A 19,224-nucleotide genomic window follows, 5' to 3' on the forward strand; every position below is an offset into this window, starting at 1 on the left:
TCTCATGACTCTCACATCCTAAAAGCATGGTGAACATGTAGTACATGTAGGCATTCCAGTGTCATCTCTCATTTCGTATTTTAGTCAGAAGTCAGAGCCTAAGATGAGGAATACTGGAGGAGTATTTGTCATGCAGTCACCAGTGACGAGAGTCTCAAAAATTGGTCATAATGAGCATACGTACAAGAATTTGTGTATGTGTGTTTCTTCTTTTCTCCTCTTGTGTCAGTTATTGTTTTGTTCTATAAAAATACAAATTTGATTTTAAAAAAAATCCTAGTTTAGTGGAGCTGTCCAAGATTTCCCTTTCATCCCATGATCCCTGTGATAGGCTGCAGGGATAAGTTGGATAAATTGGATGGTTGAAAATTGGATGGTAAAAAAAAGAGGGGGGTGGGGGGGGGGGATGTGTTATAAACAAATGTGTTACTACAAAATGTTAAAAACTAGGAATATATATCAAGATATAAACCGATTACTGACTACAAACTTAAGATGAAACTATAAACTATAAACTAAAGGTAAGCCAACACTGAGACTGTCACGGGCTGCGATGGCAGACCGTGGAGTTGCAGTGAAAGTAGGGCCCAAACACGAGACTTTTAGTGAAGGACAGTGGATTTACTGACAGGGGGTGGAAAACACACAACTATATACAAAATCCAGGTACTGTGGTCCTGTGGCGATTCTCCCTGAATCCCACACAGTGCAGATGTCCGTGAAAGGTGAAAAGTGGCGACTCCAAAAAACTCCTATTCCCACACCGTGACTTCAAAACACACTCCGCTCCAGATTCCTGGTAACACAAACACATTAAGGTTAGCAGGAACTCTATTATCTCGAAGGTTTATACAGAAGTCCAGCGTCGGCCTCAGCTCAGCTGCAGTCTTTAATACCGCTCCCTTGACGAGCGTAATCTGCTGCAGCTGGCAGAGGAGGACGAGCGGCAGGTGTCTCTAGAGCAGAAACAGCCAGCGAACCAAAACATTCAGAAACTCACACGGAGAAACCAGGAGAAAAAAGGAGAGAAAACCAAAACACCACACGGAAAATATAAACATAAACATACACTAAAATATATGAGCCCTGGGTCCCTAGACCCAGGCAATGACAGAGACAAAGACTGAAAATACAGAAACACAAACAAACCAGACACGGGTACACAACTGGTGAAACAGACATGGATGGACTTGGGAGACTGAAGGTAAACAGACACAAAGATGCTGAAGACAGAACATGGAGATGAGACTAACAAACTAACTAACAAACTCAGAGGCACTGGAAAAATAATATACTCAGGATCCAGATCATAAATTATTTCATAATATTTATGTGAGTCTGTGTGTTAAGAAACCTTGGATTAAGCTGGACCACTTGGTCTGCACTCACAGCCTTCAGCAAAACTCACAAACAATCCCACAAATTAAACTATGTAATCCTCGGTGGTTCATCTGAAATTGAACCAAAGCTTAGCCTGAGGTTTGCTACTAAGCCCATTGTTTCTATATATTTACATTCTTCCTGCTCCTGCCTTTAACTTTCTGCAAATTCAATGCACATGTTTGCTTGTGATAAGAAAACCAAACGTTCCCTGCAGCAATATGAGGAATAATTGGATTGACAAAAGAGTCTCCGAGCGTAGCAGAGGATGGATGTGCCGAGCAAATATGTGTGGTAAATGTTCCTGGCCTGCCAATGAGCTCTTGACCTGTATTGCTCACAGAAGCATATCCTAACATATGGCACAGAAAGGACTTGTATAAATTAGATATGTGTGCATGTGGCTTGAAGGGTCTGCCTGGAATTGCAGTGCCTGTTAAGGCATCTCATTACATTTACAAACGTGTGCTATGGCAAAGTCACAATGTGCGTTAACATTCACTTGTGAGGACACAATTCCAAATTCAGATCACTGGAATCACTGCAAGGGTCACGGCTAAGAAGCAAAGGCCACCTAACACATCAGTTGTCACACACACAATGAGTCTGTGTGAGTGAACTCTGACCCTGTCACATTGCTTTGGCAACAAAGGTTTGAACCCTGCTGCAGTTGTTGCTAAGCTAATTGTTGAGGTACTCATTAGGTTTTTGAGGGAGTGTTGATGAAGGAAGCAATGGAGCAGCGAAGTGATGTGAGTCACAACAACCTTTCACTAAAATTAGCATGATGTCTTTTTCTGCCATGCAGTTGTGAAAACTGTTTTTCATTCTTTATCATTTTCTGTTTGACAGAGTATATCTCAGTATATTACAGTTTCTTTAACCAATATGAAACATCATGTGCTGTAATATAGTGTCCCTTTATATAACATGTCATTTTTTCTTTTTTCTGTCCTTTTGCAATATTTTGTCGACATCAAAAAAGGAGTCTAGAAATTCTCTTACAAGACTAATCAAAAACATTTGTCACACAAGTTTTAGATCATTAACCAAATTTTTATATTAGACAAAGATAACCCAAATGCCATTTTATATCCAAAAACTGTCTCAACCTACCTGTCCCTGTGTGAAAAGGTAATTAGACAATAATTAATTTAACTGGGACTGCCACAGCATCATACGTGACAGTGACAAATATGCAAAAAACTAACAAATTTTTACAGTATTTTTTGGGCAGGAGAGATACTTATATTCACTGTTTCTGGAGCACTGAAAAAAGTGACCCTAACATCCAGTCAGGATCTCATAAATGCCTCAGTTATTCTGCTCGCAAAAAGAGATGTGACATCCAGAGAGGCTGGATTTCAGTTAGAATATAGGGATGGGTGTGCTCTATCACCCACACCCAGGCGTGTTTAGAATGGATTATGAACAGACCTAAATACATGAGTTCTTTGCAAGAGACCCAGCACCTACCACATACAGACTGGTTGATCTCAGAGGCGAGTTAGTAAAACTCATATTTTATGAGCCAGAATTACAACATTGCTGACAAAAACAGTACTTTTAAAATTTTAAAAACATTTTCCAGAAAAAAAGTGAGATGGAAAATGTTAGTATGGTTAGGCTGGCCTTCCCAATTTAAATTGTGGATCCCTATAAAAGATTATATAAATATATGTCATAGGGTGTGGGTAGTGCCAGTTAATTTACTATAGACCCAAAGAAGAATTATTATTTTATTTTTATGTCAGATTGCCTTCTTCAACACATGTTCAGTTAAATACAATTTCTGGAATTATGTCACAAGTTCAGCAAAGACTGTTGTTCTGAACAAGCCATGGAATGTGAGAATTACTAAATGTCAGTACACTATATACTATATACACTTCCAATCAAAAGTTTAACACCACTTGAAAAATGGCAAAAAAAAAAAAATCTTATTTTGCATGGTTGGATCTTAAGAAGGTCCTAAATAGAGCTTCAACATGTAACAAGAGGACATGGGAGTGAGAGAAAACATTTTTTGGGCATGCAATTTTTTTGATGTTTTCTACGCGCTACAGTGGAGGGGGCGCCATAATTGTCTGGGGTGCTTTTTCCTTCAATGGAACAATGGAGCTTCAGGAGGTGCAGGGGCATCAAATGGCCACTGGCTATGTCCAGATGTTGCAGAGAGCATCACTCACGACTGAGGGCCCTCGTCCATGTGGTAACGACTGGGTTTTTCAATAAACCAACGCTACAACACATAATGCCCACAGGACAAGGGACTTCTTCCAGGAGAATAACATCACTTGTCTGGACCATCCTGCGTGTTCCCCTGATCTGAATCCAATTGAGAACCTTTGGGGATGGATGGCAGGGGAAGTTTACAAAAATGGACAACAGTTCCAGACAGTAGATGCCCTTCGTGTGGCCGTCTTCACCACTTGGAGAAATGTTCTCACTCACCTCATGGAAATGCTTGCATCAAGCATGCTGCAACAAATTTTTGAAGTGATCCACAATAACGTTGGAGCTACGTTGGAGTTGACTGTGCTGTGATTTTGATCTGGTCAGTTAAGCAGTAGAGGGGGTTGTTAATCAATTTTATCTGCTTTAGTGTTAAAAAAATTAACACTAGGTGCACTAAAGGGGCAACAACAAGACAACCTCAAAATAGGTTTTTATATGTGGAGGCCATAGATATTTTTTTCTCCTCCTCATCTTTTCAAAATACTTGTTCCCACTAGTTTTGCATTTGGCAGGGTCCACGTCACTACTCCTAGCATGAGGTGATACCCAGACCACACAAAGGTTGCAAAGCTAGTCCAACCCCTCCTGAATGGTACATTAACACCATGGCCAGAAGATTTTCTGTGTCTCCCAGTACAGTTTCAAGAGCATGGAGGAGATTCCAAGAGATAGACAGTACGACTAGGAGAGTTGGACAGGGCTTTAGTAGATTCAAAAGCAGATACTGGTCCTGGTATCTGGACCAGTATCTGTTTTTTTATGCAAGGAAGAACAAAAACAACCAGTAGATACTGGAATTCAACAATTCCCACTTGACAGGGTTTGGTTTTCTTTTACTCAATAATTAAATGCTGTAGCTCTGGTTTTCTTCAGCAAATAAATAATTTGTGTTGGTTTGTTCATAACCCTTCTAAAAATGCCACAGGGCGAAGGTGGTGCTGTGGTTTTTCTCTAATGTTTATTTATTGTTTCAAATCAAAGAATTTTACAATACTACTGAGTCTGGCGTCCACCATCCAGATGTTGTATGACCACAGAAAGAGCCAGATGGTAAGGATAAATTGATCGGTCTAGTATTGTCATTAGCTCATCACCCTGATCTGCTTAGAAAAATTTAGGGGAGCTCAAACTGCAGTTATTTTGTAACTCATTTGGATGATTTGTTTTAAAAGCCATAACATAATGCTTAGGATACTTCTGCCAAGCAATCCTCAGCAGATGGATAGTGGTGATTTTGATGTTGTTTACAGTTTCCTCAAAGAGCTCTTCAGCATAATTCACTTCTGCAGGTCTGGGTGCATCCTGTAAATCACATGGAGGTGGAGTCTCGAATAACAGTGCCAGAGAGGCGGGCTTGGGAGGAAATAAAGCTAAGTGTTCCATCTGCCCTGATTGCAAAATGAACCATACGCCCACAATTTTTGAAGTATGCTGTTGTCTATCTCTCCACTCAGTAGTCAGAGTGTTTAATGATTTCCAGCCTACACATGGCAGAAGGCAAGTCTTCACATCACAAATGAAATGAAACAAGATATTTTCCAATTCTCTCATTACATTGTCAACCTTGCTAAACAAGCAATGCATTACCCTCCAGCCTGCCCACTGAATAAGTTCTTAAACCTAGAAACATGTTTATCAAGGGTGAGAGATCATGGGCTTAACTCCATTTTTCAAGACCTTGGACTGCAATTACACTTTCCCTGTCTTTACACAGACTCAAAAACAAATTAATCACCAGACCAGTTAAAATAATCATCCTTCACTCAGTAAAGCTCAGCCGCCAATGGGCAAAAAAAACTTTCTTATTACATAAGCATGTAATATCATGCTTATATAATCTGTCAAATTTAATCCAGGGCAACTAGCCACTATCTTCACTCGGGGAATCCGGCTTTGTTCTCATAAAAATTATCTTCCTACTGATTGGCTTGTGTGTATGAGAAAGAAGAAAAAGAAGAAGGGATACGCTTAACAGCCACAAAAAGACCCTCATCCAAGCACTGAGATATAAGAGATTAAATGCTTGTATAATCTTGGGTTTTTCTCTGTGAGGGTATTAATCAGTTCTGTCGTTTTCCATTTTTAGTTCTGAATAAATGTCACAAATATGAATCAGATGATGCCATGAAATGAGTTTTCATGTTTTTATGAGTTTTGAATTTAGTCTTGATAGTCATCTGTCGACATGATGCATGTAACCCATCTGAAGGTATAACAGACACATTTATGTATACATTGAGTGTGTGTGTATATGGAGAGACGAGAACTGTCAAGATAGACAACCACTTCTGTAGCCCTCCACCGATCAGGCCTGTATATTAGAGTGACCAGAGAGAAGACACTCCTCAGTAAAAGGCGAAACGGCCCACCTGGAGTTTGTCAGCAGAGATTTTGCTGGAGATACTTCAAGGACAGAAGGACCATGTCAAAAGAAACCATGTGTGAACATTAGGGATTGGAATTCCATTAACAATAATGCTTATCATTTCAATTCCTTATCGATTCTCTTATTGATTGTCATTGGGTTCTCATTGGCTCCGTTTTGAGAGAATTTATTGCCAAGCAGCAATAAATAAATTACATTCATGCAAATTAATTGCATACTGTGGGTCAAATGTTTTTGCATGTTTGTCGATATTTGTTGATATTTACCCTCTTATTTGTAATCAGTGTTGGAGTTGTTACTCAAAAAGTGCAAAAAGTCATTATTGAACATATTACAGAGAGCACTTTTCTCAAAAGTAATGCAGTACATTACTTAATTACTCACAGGAAAAGTAATTTGTTACACTACTCGTTAAATTACTTTTATGTTACTCTGTAAAATAGCTGAAACACTGTCTCATAACCACATTTTAACAATATAACCTAAGGCTACTACTCCACACACCAACACAAATCTCTAGTGAGGACATGCATTTCTAAAATCTTTCTCTTAGTAGAATACAAAGCTGACCATGCAAAGTAAAGTTGAAAACTACACTCCACACACACAAAAAAAAAACCCGATTGCCACAGTAATTCTACTTGAACAGGTAGAATCTGCTTGTTACCTGTTGAAGTTCAGAGTCTGGCTGCTGGGCGGCAACTCAGCCACTCGGCATTTACTCGGCGTTCACTCTGGGTTCTTGGCTATCTTAGTGTTAGCATGCTGTTTGGACAGATGCTTGCAAAGAACCGAAGTTGTGTTAGCAGCATAATGCAATTGTTTCTGCCCTGGAAGCAGTTTTCAACTTTACCATTTATCTCGTCCTTTTGTGTAATACAGATAACTGTCCATATCCAAACTTTAGACTGCGTTACTATTTCGTCCTCTGACACGCGAACTGAAATCAGCAGGTTGTAATGCGAGTGCAAAAACTGATAAGAGGCAGGCAGGCTAACAATTCCAAGAAATTGGATTACTTGGTAGTCCAGTAGTCCAGTAGATTCCCATTCCTAGTGAACATGAGCCATCTTCTATTGGCCAAAGCTCATTTAAATTGTAATCACAGAGGAAAGGAAGCATAGAGGAGGAGATGTTATGGTATAGGAGTGGTCACTTAATTAGCATATACATATGCAGCAACATTTCATTCCATCTTTCTACATGGCAATAAAACAAAAGCCACCTCCAGGGTTTTTCATAGACTGTTTTTGCCATATAATTCTTTGATTGTTTGTCCTGGGGCTTTTTTTTTTGTTTGCTCGCCAGCACTTTCTGCTTGGAATGCTTCATCCACTTTAGACAACAGTATGCAGTAAAAACCATGGCGCAAATTATATATCATTTCTCTAGTTTTACTTGGCATAGTTTCAAGTCCGCACTTTAGAGTTGAAGTGAAGACTCATGAAGGCTGCATCTTGCTGCTACATCATCTTAAATCTGTCACGGACACGCTGGCCTGTCTGACGACTCCAGAAGGTTAAAGATATAAAGACCTGGATAACCCCTAAATTTCCTGCGTCTAAATTTAGATAAAACTGTGGTTATTATTTTCAGCCCTAAAAATCTTAGCAGTATGGTCTAACCAGATGCTTACTCAAGATTTGTTTATATATATATTTATATTGTATTTATATAGAGTCATTTTTGACCAGGATGTGAACTTCAATGTGCATATTAAATAAATATGTAGTTTGGCTATGCCATGGAACAAGACTTTTGGACTGCCTCTCATTCTCATTCTTGTTCTGAATCTGGAAAACTATCAGGTGAAAAAGTAGGGAAAGGCAGTGGTGCACGCACTGATTGGACACGGTGAGGACATACTTGGTAGTGGAAGGAATACTTCAAGGTGTTCCGCCTCATGGTTAAACCGTTCTCATGGTTAAAGAATAGATTTACTTTATATCTCCTTTTAAACATCGTCTCAGAACGGGATAGAGGCAAGTAGAATATATCAAATGCACTATCCCACCCAAAACCAAACCCCAAGAACAAAGCAGGTAAAATGGCAAAACTAAACCAGTTTTTAAAATCAACCATACATATGTGCACGTGTGTTTGCATGTGTGCATAACATACACACACACACACACACACACACACACACACACACACACACACACGCACGCACGCACTTTTCTATCGTCCTATTTTGCTGACCTCTGCAGGAATAATCTGTCTTTTTGCAGTATGGAGTGCTCTCCATCTCTACCCTGGAAATGTGCGCACCTGATGACGCAGCAATCTCTGGCTCTCTGTTGCTGCGTCATTTGTGCATCAGACTACAAACAAAGCTGCGCTGCCGTTCTCCATCACGCATGCCTCTATCTTCTGTTTTACTTATTCATTCATTCCTAAAATGCGAACTCGGCATTCGGACACCTGCAGACTCGCACTGGACGTCCCACAGTTGTTACATAATTCATGCTTTTTGGCATCTCCACAATTCCCATCTAATCTTAACTCTCAGTAACATTATAATGACAGACGCAAAAAAAAACAAAAAACAAAAAAACAAAACCAAACCTATATGAGATTCGTTATTTTGCTGCAGTTGCTGCGTCTGTGCGCCGCACCGACCCGTCCCGTCTCGGCCGCTCACTGGCATATTTTACAAGGCGGAGGAGGGCTTTACTGACATCAGCACTGCCGCTCTCTACGACACAGAGCAGGCTGCCTGTCTTCTGACCAGCCAACGCCATCAACTTATCCTCCAGTCGGGGCTTTGATTATTTGGGTCGCTCTGTGGGTTTTCAGGTACTGGCGAAGCTTAACAGTTCGCGCACCGAGCCATCAGTGGAAGGGGAGAGTTCCTCTGTGCAGTTTCAGTGGTGAGTTTGGGGCGTGTTTGTGGGAAGCCGACAGCAGGGCAGACTAGAGCATGGCGAACTTCATATTCGCCTAGTCATGCTTCTTGTAACTGGTAATATTTAGGGTTCATCAGCCTGCAAACAGAATGGTGTGAGATATGCGTTTTATTTAAAATATTATTACATTTTGATTATTTTTTATTTATTCAAACTGACCCTCAGGCAGATATTGTAATTTTTTTTATTATTATTTCTCTAGTGCAAAAAACATGTGTCAATATATTCTTGGTTTAAAATTCTAACATGCTGGATTAAAAACAGTACATTTGTTGACAATCTAACTCCATTTTAAGTTTGTAGGAGTGTCAGTCTGCGTCAGATGGTTACGCAGACAAGAAAGTAGAGGCAGCAGGATCTCATATAGAAGAGTGCACACAGAGGCACTCTGTAAAGAAAGCCAAATTCTGCAGTGCAGTGGATTTCCTCAGGTGTGTGTGTATGTGTGTGAGTGTGTATATGTGTGTGGCTTCCAAGTAGACTGATTACCATCAGGAGAAAATATCTACACTCTGGGATTTCATCTAAAGGTCTGGCAAAAGTTGGACACCCTTCAGTTTCCAGACTGCCTGGTGTCCCGAAACAATCTTGTCTTTTGTCTTTTCAAATCACAGACACTGTGTGTTGGGTAATCTGCCTTTCTGAATATTTGGATTGTAAAAGCACGCAAGCCTCAGACTGGGTCCCTGTGACTGACAGGTGAATTACTGTGGATTTTTAAGGAACTGTGTGGATATCCAAATCAGGAAAGACCAGCCGACTGTTCAGTTCACCACAATTGAGGAAGTTTTGGATAAAGAACTTTGGACCTTTTCTTTAAGGGGTTATGGGTCTAATTGCACCTCAGGGATAGGATTTTGAACAGATGTATTTCAATTGGTTCATCTCAGTGAGCATGGCAGAGCAAATCTCAGGTGGCATCCCATGAATCCCAGGTTTAGAGCGAGAACCATTTTCACCTCAGGTATTCTGAATTAACTGAGTTTTCATTTAGTACTATTTAATTTCACTTTTAATACAAAAAAATCTCAGGTGACATCAATAGGTTTAGCTTTGTACCTTCCTGTGAACTCTTGTTGCTATGGCATCTCACAGCTTCCAGTACCGGGCGCTTTTTGAATATGAGCGTGAGCATGGGGATGATATCAGTCTCCAGCCAGGCGACCTGCTCACTGTTCTGAAGGCCACACTGATGACAGCAGTGGGGCTGGAGTACCAGGAGGGGGATGAGCGGAGTCCCAAAGGTTGGTTGCATGGGATTAATGAGAGGACCAAGGAGAAGGGAAACTTTCCAGGGACATTTGTAGAGTATGTTGGGGTGGTCACAGTTGGCCCTGCTGTGGATAAATCCTGGTCCTGACCTGTACCCCCAACTCCAGGGGGGAAACAGACAATGGTGGGACCTCAGCCTCCTGGAGGAGCTGCTGCTTTTGGTAAGTTCAGTTTGAGTTTGCATCGATGAGATCAACTTGATCCTTGGGTTTTCTGTTGAAATCTTTTTATTGGCTTATCAGTTCGAACGTAATATAACAGAGCTCAAGCAAAGAAAAAAACCAGACCACTTTCTCAGTTTTATTAACAAGGTTGCCAATGATACCACCACACATGGGTAGTGTTTGGATTTGGTTGACACTACAAGACCCAAAAGGGGCTAACCAGGGGTGAAAGTGGAGAGAGTGATCATTTATAGAAAAACATCAAGAGGGTTTTTGTTTGCTGCAGCTTGGTATTGCTTTAGGAGAAAACCAACGTATACTTTAAAACTCTACAGATATCGTTTATCCTGCTCATTCTTGTCCAGTTATAGCCTAAGTAGAATCTGCTTTTTTGTAGAATTCAACTGGCTAAATTGATAAAGAGAAGTCAAACTCAAAGCCACAGGAACAGTACAGGCCAGCTGATTATAGCCTGTCTTGTTTTTGAGTGAGTCATTTCAACCCTCTGCATCACTGCACCACACCAAATCCCACTTTAACCTGTAGCGCTAAATTGGCAATGAGGTTTTGGCAAACATTTTTAAAGAACAGATAAAGAAGAAAAATGTGGTACGAAATAGTAGATGTTGGACTGGTAAAGTATGTTTGGCATAGTGAAATTAGATGCCACAGTACAAACAAAGACAAAATATACAAAATCAAATACTACTGCAGCCATCAAAGTCTTGTGTTAAAGTCTTTCAAAAAAAATAAACCAAAAGAACCTCTATTTAAAACTCTGCATAGATTGGAAGACAATTTACAGTTGGGAATGATCTGAAAGTAATGTTGATTAAAATGCCTATCCTTTGTTTGGACTCATGTTCTTGATAATCCCTTGAGTAGGGAAAACTGGGTAGTTTTAGGTTCCTGCTGGTTCAATTTAAGGCCAGAAAAGCAACCATCAAACCATCAAATGGGAAGGTTACTTTCAGTTTTCACATCTTGTGTTTCTAAGGCTCAGGGTGAGAGGTTGCTAGTGGGTCATATATGATTCTTCAACAGTTTTACAAAACACTAAAACTTTCGTCCAGATAATTATAGTTGCATGATGTTACTGATGTTATTTGTTACTACTGCAAGCATGCGTCCTGCATGCATGCACATATAAGAATCGTGTAAGACCTAAACATTTATCAGCAGTTTGCAAAAAACAGTCATTTGTTAAGTGCTACTGTGTGTAAGCTTGCAAATCATTTGTTTGTAATGAACTGTAAAAATGGCATTGAGCAAGTGTAGGTCCAGACTGCATAGTGCAGTGGTGTTAATAACCTCTATTATTTCACAATGCATTGCATATGAGCAGGAAAATATATTTTGTATTTTTGTTAGCAGTAACCTCATTTTCAACTAATTCTATATATTCATTCCATTAGACTGGGTTGCATTTGTTCAGATTTTTTGCTGAACTTGATCCTTCAGCTGTAGTCCAGCTAGACTTGTCTTAAACCTGTTCTGTGTAAATTCTACCAGACCCAAGTAGCTTCTCTTTCTCTGTCAGCTATGTGAATACTTGATAAAGTGTGTTAGTCGTGATGGAATGCATTTTCTGGAAGCTAATATGATTTCATTGAAGTTTTCTGCATCTTTTATTTTGTTAGATAACCGATTAATTCCTATGAACATATTTTGGACAGTTACAACTGTTTTTAGTTTTCCATTAGTTGAGGCCTTATTTTAATGGTCATGCTATGTTATGCTACCTATGATTAATTATGATTACTTCTCCATCCTACATTCATCATTGCATACATGCACTACTTTGCATTTGGTGATTCATTCCCTGACTCTGATTCCAGATAGAAGACTGACTTAATACTTAGAACTAATGTGCTCGCTATGTGTATCCAGTATAAGTGGATTTTTTTTATGGTTTATTTAGGATTGAGCACAAACATGCAATAATGAGGACTACAGGGACTTGAGCCTAAAAATCTGAAAAGCACTGGGAAACAGATCTGCCCTACATAAAAAAGCTATTATGAGCCCTGCAGGCTTTGTTTTATAGAGGGTTGGGTGGTTAGCTCCATTTTAGTCTTGGCTGTCTGATGCATAGTTTGTTCAGATCTGCTGTGTTTATGGCTTTTTATTTGCTAAACAGGTCAGATGAAAAACAATGGTTTCTCCTTGCCTTCCTCTGCTGACTCCTGGCTGCTTTTAATTGTCTGCTTGCTGATTCTTTTATGAGTCTTAGTCTTACAAAAGTAACATTCATGTTGTTCTCGTCTTGAGTACCTGTAAATGTGTTGGTCATGTCCATCTACCCCTGCTCTTTACAATGATCAATGATGATGATATGGTGCCTGTAACATCCTTCAGCATTACCTGAATGGTGGTGGGTTAGTGAAGGTCTGGGGAGGAATATCCATGAGCACAGACCTTTACAGGCTAGACAGTGGCACCCTGACGCTTGGGAATTGGGATGAAATTCTTGGACTCACTGTTAGACCCTATAGTGCACGGCGGTGTGCGACAGCTGTGAGAGTAAGGAGACACATCCCGGAGGATGAAGGAATTGATACCACCGATTGCCCACCACCCCTTCACACACACACACACACACACACACACACACACACACACATGCAAACACACGCAGAAACAATTGCTTGACCTAAATCCAATAGAACACCTCTAGGACATTATGTTTAGAACACAAGCAGTTTGGGGGGAGTGGCTATACAAATATACAGTTTTGATTTGATGCAATGAATTTTTGGCAAAAGAGACTAATCTGCTGCTTTATATTTCTTCACTTTGATTTTTGGGGTGTTTCTGAATTCATCGCTCTGTATGTTGGTCATTCTCATTCCCATCAAACATCCTTTTGTTCATAACATATTACGCAGTCCCTTATGAGTATAGATCTCCAGCATGATTTTTTTTCCCATTAAGAACTGATGTCTTTTTAAGAGGTGTGTGTACATTTTCCATTTTTCCTGAAGGGGAGGGATGGGAACATTATTATGACAAATAGAGACAAGAGATAAGAAAAAACCGTTGAGGTCATCAGAGTTCACTCTGGAGCTCACAGACGTAATCACATGCTGCACTCTCCTCTGCTGTGATAAGGCAGCTCATGTCTTATCTGTAGATGAGCCCTATAGCATCCTATGCTCTGTTCCTCTCTTATGTAAATGAGGGATGCAGTTAGATGCAAACTAGAAGATTAGACATCGTCAGTTTGTTCAGAGGCTTTGATCAGAAGAATTTGGTCAAGTAGAGCAAATTTGACACAACACCCTCACACCCTCAGTTTCATCACCACAGCAAGATCTAAGAAAAACTTTGAAGGTTCATAGAGAGAAACACCCCCGCATAGCAAGCAGGTCTGGCCCGGTTCTGGTATCAAGCTGGCACTTCTGACTGACTGGTGTCATGGCAGGGTGTATGTCAACCAGATGTGGGCCAGGTCTGGCAATGATGGCACTATTTATGTTCCTATTTTCCTACTTTAGTTAGAAGACCCAAATGCCATGTTACAATACTATACTGCTATGGTGGCTAATGTTTCAAACGCAGGTTTGACAGGTTTGTGAGTGTACACTTTATCCAAAACCTAGTGAGGGTTTACTCAAGTTTACCACTAAGTGGCTGTGGCTCAGGAGGTAGAGCAGGTCACCTGCTGATCAGAAGGTTAGTGGTGTGATCCCTGGCTCCACCTGTCTGCATGTCAAGTATGAATGTAATTAGGAAGCACTCAGTTTAGAGAAAGTGTGTGATTGGGGGAATGTGGCATATTGTATTGAGTAATCTGGGAGAGTACAAAAGCCCTATGCAAGAATCAGTTAATTCTCTGTCTGAGCAGTTTTGTCATCTTACTTTTGCAGTATTATGCACATGTTCTTATTACATGGCTTGATTAAAGTACTCATTAGGCTGACATCTGGAGCCAGAGCTGAAACTGTTCTGGGCCAGCTCAGGGCCAGCAGTGTGTCTGCAACTGGCCCGTGGCTGCACACACCTTACACATGGCCCACATACCACAAACAATGACGGCCCTTTGGTGGCCCAGATCTGGTTTGCCAGATGTGGACCACACATTTTATTTTTTTATTTATTAACCTTTATTTAACCAGGAAAAGTCCCATTGAGATTAAAAACCTCTTTTGCAAGGGAGTCCTGGCCAAGAGGCGACAACACGTTGAAATTACAAAGTTACATACATATTATAAATAACAATTACATTTTAAAAACATTTTTCTCTGGCTCTCTCAATCTGGACTTAAAAGCATTTAATGAAATAAGATCTGCTATCTTCCAGTCTTTTTGCATCATGTTCCATGTGAAAGGGGCAGCATAAGTAAAAGCCCTCTTTCCCAGTTCAGTTCTGGCAAATGGAACATTGAGCAATAAAAGATCGCTTGAACGCAGGCTGTAAGAAACAGTACTTCTCCGTGTGAGCAGATCGCAAATGTAGGTGGGCATTTGTCCAAGCAGGGCCTTATAAATAAAGATGCACCAGTGAGCAAACCTCCTGGAGGACAACGAAGGCCATCCCACTCGAGCGTACAGATCACAACAATGGGTCAAGGCCCTACAGTTTGTAATAAACCGTAAGGAGGCATGATAAACTGAGTCAATCTTATGAAGACACTGGGCGGAAGCATTCATGTACAGCAGATCACCATAATCTAAAACAGATAAAAATGTAGCATTTACAAGACGCTTTTTTGTCTCAAAAGAAAAGCAAAATTTGTTTCGAAAGAAAAATCCCAATTTTAGTTTGAGTTTTTTCACAAGATTGTCTATGTGAGGTTTAAAGGTCAGAGAATCATCAATTAAAAAGCCAAGATATTTATACGTATGCACCACTTCTATGAGGTTTCCCTCAAGAGTGGACACCAAGGGGACAGTTTGAGGAAATCTCTTCATGTTTGAAAACAACATTAGCTTTGTCTTTTCAGCATTGAGAACCAATTTCAGCTCCAGAAGTGTGTGCTGAACCACGTCAAAAGCTTTCTGCAACGATTCTATTGCCTTTTCAAAGTTTGAGCCAAAGGAATAAATAACTGTGTCATCAGCATAAAAATGCATACTAGCATTGGACACATTTTGTCCCAAATCATTTATATACATGATGAACAGCAGAGGTCCTAAAATTGAACCCTGTGGCACCCCAGTGTGAATATTCAAAAGTTCTGAGCACAGATTTTCACATTTAATGCATTGAGTCCTGTCACTCAAATAATTAGTAAACCAGGAGACAACATGTCTAGACAGCCCCAAAGAAAGAAGCCTATGCTTTAAAATGGCGTGATCCACAGTGTCAAAAGCTTTTAACAGGTCAATAAAGAGAGAAGCACAGTGCTGTTTTTTATCAAGAGCAACAAGTATGTCATTTATCACTTTTGTGGCAGCCGTGACAGCACTATGCTGTTTTCTGAACCCAGATTGTAGTTTTGAAAGAACTTCATTAGAGTACAAGAACTCTTTTAATTGCTCACTGACGAGAGACTCAAGGACTTTTGCCAAAACACACAAGTTTGATATTGGCCTGTAATTAGTCAAAATGGCCGGGTCGCCTCCTTTTAGTATTGGCGTAACAAAAGCAGACTTCCAAACAAGTGGAATTTCTTTATTTTGGATTGAAAGATTAAAAAGGATCGTAAGAGGTTGTGCAATGTAATCAGCTGCTATTTTCAGAAAATAGGGCTCTATTAAGTCTGGCCCTGGGGGTTTCCTGTGATCTAAGGCTTTAAGAGCTTTATGCACTTCCTGGACAGAAAAAGGAGAAAAATCAAAAAGCTCCCCAATATATGTTTGGGGTTCTGTGCAGGGAATCATGGGGGCTGCTCCAACAGAGTTAAATAAAAAACCAGTAGCTACAAAGTGCTTGTTAAAGCTGTTTAAGACCTCAGTTCTGTCATAAACTGGGACAGAATCTTTTAAAATGAATTTTGGAAGAGCCTGTGATATTTTATTTATAGATAAGGACTTAATTACTTTCCAAAATTTCTGAGGGTTATTGAGGTTTTCTGTAGTAACAGATAAATAATATTCTGACTTAGCCTTCTTGATAAGTGTCGTGCATTTGTTTCTTAATTTCCTGAAGTCTAACCAGTCAGTCAGGGAATCGTTTTTCCTAGCTTTTGCCCATGCCACGTTACGCTGATGGATGGACTCTGATAATTCCGATGAAAACCAAGGGTTCTCCCGTCCCTTGACCCTAAATTTTTTGGCAGGTGCATGCTTATTTAAAATCTTCATAAAAATTTCTTTAAAATAAGCCCAAGCCAGATGGATGTCTGGTATCAGACTCAAGTTTTCCCAATTTACCATAGACAAGTCATAATGAAACGCTTGCTCATTAAATATTTTAAAATTTCTTTTACAGATGATACGCGGTTTACATTTAGGGATTTTAGTGTTCCTACTGGTAGCAACTACACAATGATCACTTAAATCATTACAAAACACGCCTAGAGACAGAAACTTATGAGGGACATTTGTTAGAATTAGGTCAATCAAAGTAGATTTGTCAGGACTCTTTATATTTGGCCTTGTAGGTAGGTTGACCAACTGGCTAAGATTAACAGAGTCACAGAAGGATTTAAATTCATCAGAAGCTATATTCAGCCAGTCCCAGTTCAAGTCTCCGGCCAATAGAAGTTCGTTATATTTTAATTTGGACAGAAGATGCTTTAGAGATAATAAAGTTTCCTTTACAGCAGACGGAGGCCTATAGCACCCAACAACTGTTATAGAAAGAGACTTTACTATTTTAATATCCAAAGCCAAGAATTCCATTTGTTTAGGAATAGATACAGATAAAACAATGGATACTTCATATCTTGATTTAACATAAATTGCTACGCCTCCACCTTTCCTAGGCCTATCTGTGCGATAAAGATTGTATCCCGTTATGTTGATGTCATCATCTGTAATAGATTTGGACAACCAAGTTTCGGAGATAATCACAATATCCGCATTTGTCGATTTCGCCCAAATTCTGACCAAGTCCATCTTGTGTAATAAGCTGCGTACATTTAGATGAACACATTTTAACCCTGGCTGAGATTTAAAATCGGCAGGGGTCTGGACACTTTTCAATTCAGGTCCAGGATTTGGTTGCACATCTCCGGATATAAGTAAAAGTAAAACAATCATCATTAACCTTCGTTTTATATTACATTTAAAAGCATTTTCGTACTTTGCAGATGTTAACGACAAATACTGCTTTTTCTTAAGTGAAAGTGAAAGATTATACAGAACAAGGGAACCTTGTAATTTGGGTAATACTTCATATCAATTTAAGCTAGCAACCAGAGCCAGATGAATCGTTGGTGACTCCAGGTGCACTGCTACAGTTGACCTAGTGCCACTAAAATAAGTTTCACCCATACTCAGCTCATATTTTGCAGTTCTCACCCAAGGAGCACCGCAATGTCCCAAGTCCCAAACCACGAATACACACAATAAAGCTTCGATAAGTGTCCTCGTCTTCATAATGATAGCCCAGAGTCCAAAATGGGGGTGAATACAAAAAGCTCCAACCTATTAGCTCCGAATCCGAGCAGAGGTGGACTAAGCAATCCGGGGATCAGATGGAGGTGCGTCGTAGCAGACTCCAGCCCAGCCTGTTAGCTGCGTGTCCGGACAGTGTAGCAGTTTCCAGCCTGTTAACTCTGCGTCCAGGCAGTATAGCAGGCTCCGTCCTGTTAGCTCCGAGTCCGGGCGGTGTAGCAGACTCCGGCTTCGTTAGCTTCAAAATATGGACAATGTAGCCGGCTCCGGCCTGCCAGCTCCAAGTCCGGGGAATGCAGCGGGCTCCAGGCCTGATTAGCTCCGAGTCTGGGGGACACAACAAGCCCCGACCTGCTAGCTCCAAGTCTAGTAGACGCAGTAGGCACCGGCAGGCTCCGGCCCGTCAATCCAGAGTCCAGGTGGAGGCGGACACGGTAGACACAGGTTTGCCTACCCAGAGTCAGTATTTAGACCGGCCCGCTTTGTCCAAAGCCCTATTTCAGTCCAGAGGGAGACGCTACACCGAGAGTTTACGTGTCGCCATCTTGGATTCATTCAAATGCCCAGAGTTACACCATCTATCGTTCACATGGGCCAACACATGGGCCAACACAAGGCCAGTTGCAGACACACCGGTGGTCCTTCGCACATCTGGCAAACCAGATCTGGGCCACCAAAGGGCCGTCATTTTTTGCAGTATGTGGCCATGTGTAATCACACTGCGTGGGCCAGATCCGGACCATACCAATTTTCCTATGTGGGACTGTATTTTCATAGTTCATTATCATTTGTTGTAGAGCACTGCATTCTCAAATTACTGGTTTACTTGTGGTTCCTAGTGTATTTATTGTTGGAGTCTCTCTGTATTACTGTAGGGTGTTTACCTTAGAATATAAAGTGCCTTGAGTCAGTTGTTGTGATTTGGTTATATAAAGCAAGTTGATTCCTATTAAATTGAAGTTTTGTATGCTGAAGCTGGCTGTTGTTCACAAAACTGGTTTCAGGAAACACATTTCAACAAATCTTTTTAAGAAGTATTTATTTTTACTGGCGAGGGAGCGAATTTATCTCAGCCTGTAACTCTTTAGTTTGAGAAAAAAAATACACCTTTTAGGCAACACAGTGATGCTTTGTTTGAATTTTTAATTTGTTGTAGTGCATTAGTTAGCTCCATCTCCATCCACCCATTGAATGGGATATGATGTAGTGCTGCATGAGAGTTGTGCTGAAATGATCAGCATCTTAACTCTTTGAGGAGTAGACAGTTTGAAAGTTACTATTGTCTTCTCCTTTGGCCCTTGGTCAGTATGTCGGAATGTGTAATGTCGGTGTGTATCTAGTCAGCCCCACTCAACTGCGACCATCGATT

The 19,224-nt window shown here is 40.4% G+C and overlaps 1 protein-coding gene across 2 annotated transcripts in view; it reads left to right on the forward strand.

Moving 5' to 3' along the window:
* Window positions 1-8,803: 8,803 nt before the first annotated feature.
* pik3r3b (phosphoinositide-3-kinase, regulatory subunit 3b (gamma)) overlaps window positions 8,804-19,224 on the forward strand; it is a 209,289-nt gene continuing 198,868 nt past the window's right edge. The window contains exon 1 of one of the 2 annotated variants that reach the window (XM_076875802.1): window positions 8,804-10,346. In XM_076875802.1, the coding sequence (XP_076731917.1) occupies window positions 10,307-10,346 (40 nt within the window). In that variant the 5' untranslated portion in view covers window positions 8,804-10,306. The remainder of the gene's footprint in view (window positions 10,347-19,224) is intronic. The other variant, XM_076875803.1, reaches the window with a different exon arrangement.

Source organism: Maylandia zebra, linkage group LG17, assembly GCF_041146795.1.
Source record: "Maylandia zebra isolate NMK-2024a linkage group LG17, Mzebra_GT3a, whole genome shotgun sequence".
NCBI lineage: Eukaryota > Metazoa > Chordata > Actinopteri > Cichliformes > Cichlidae > Maylandia > Maylandia zebra.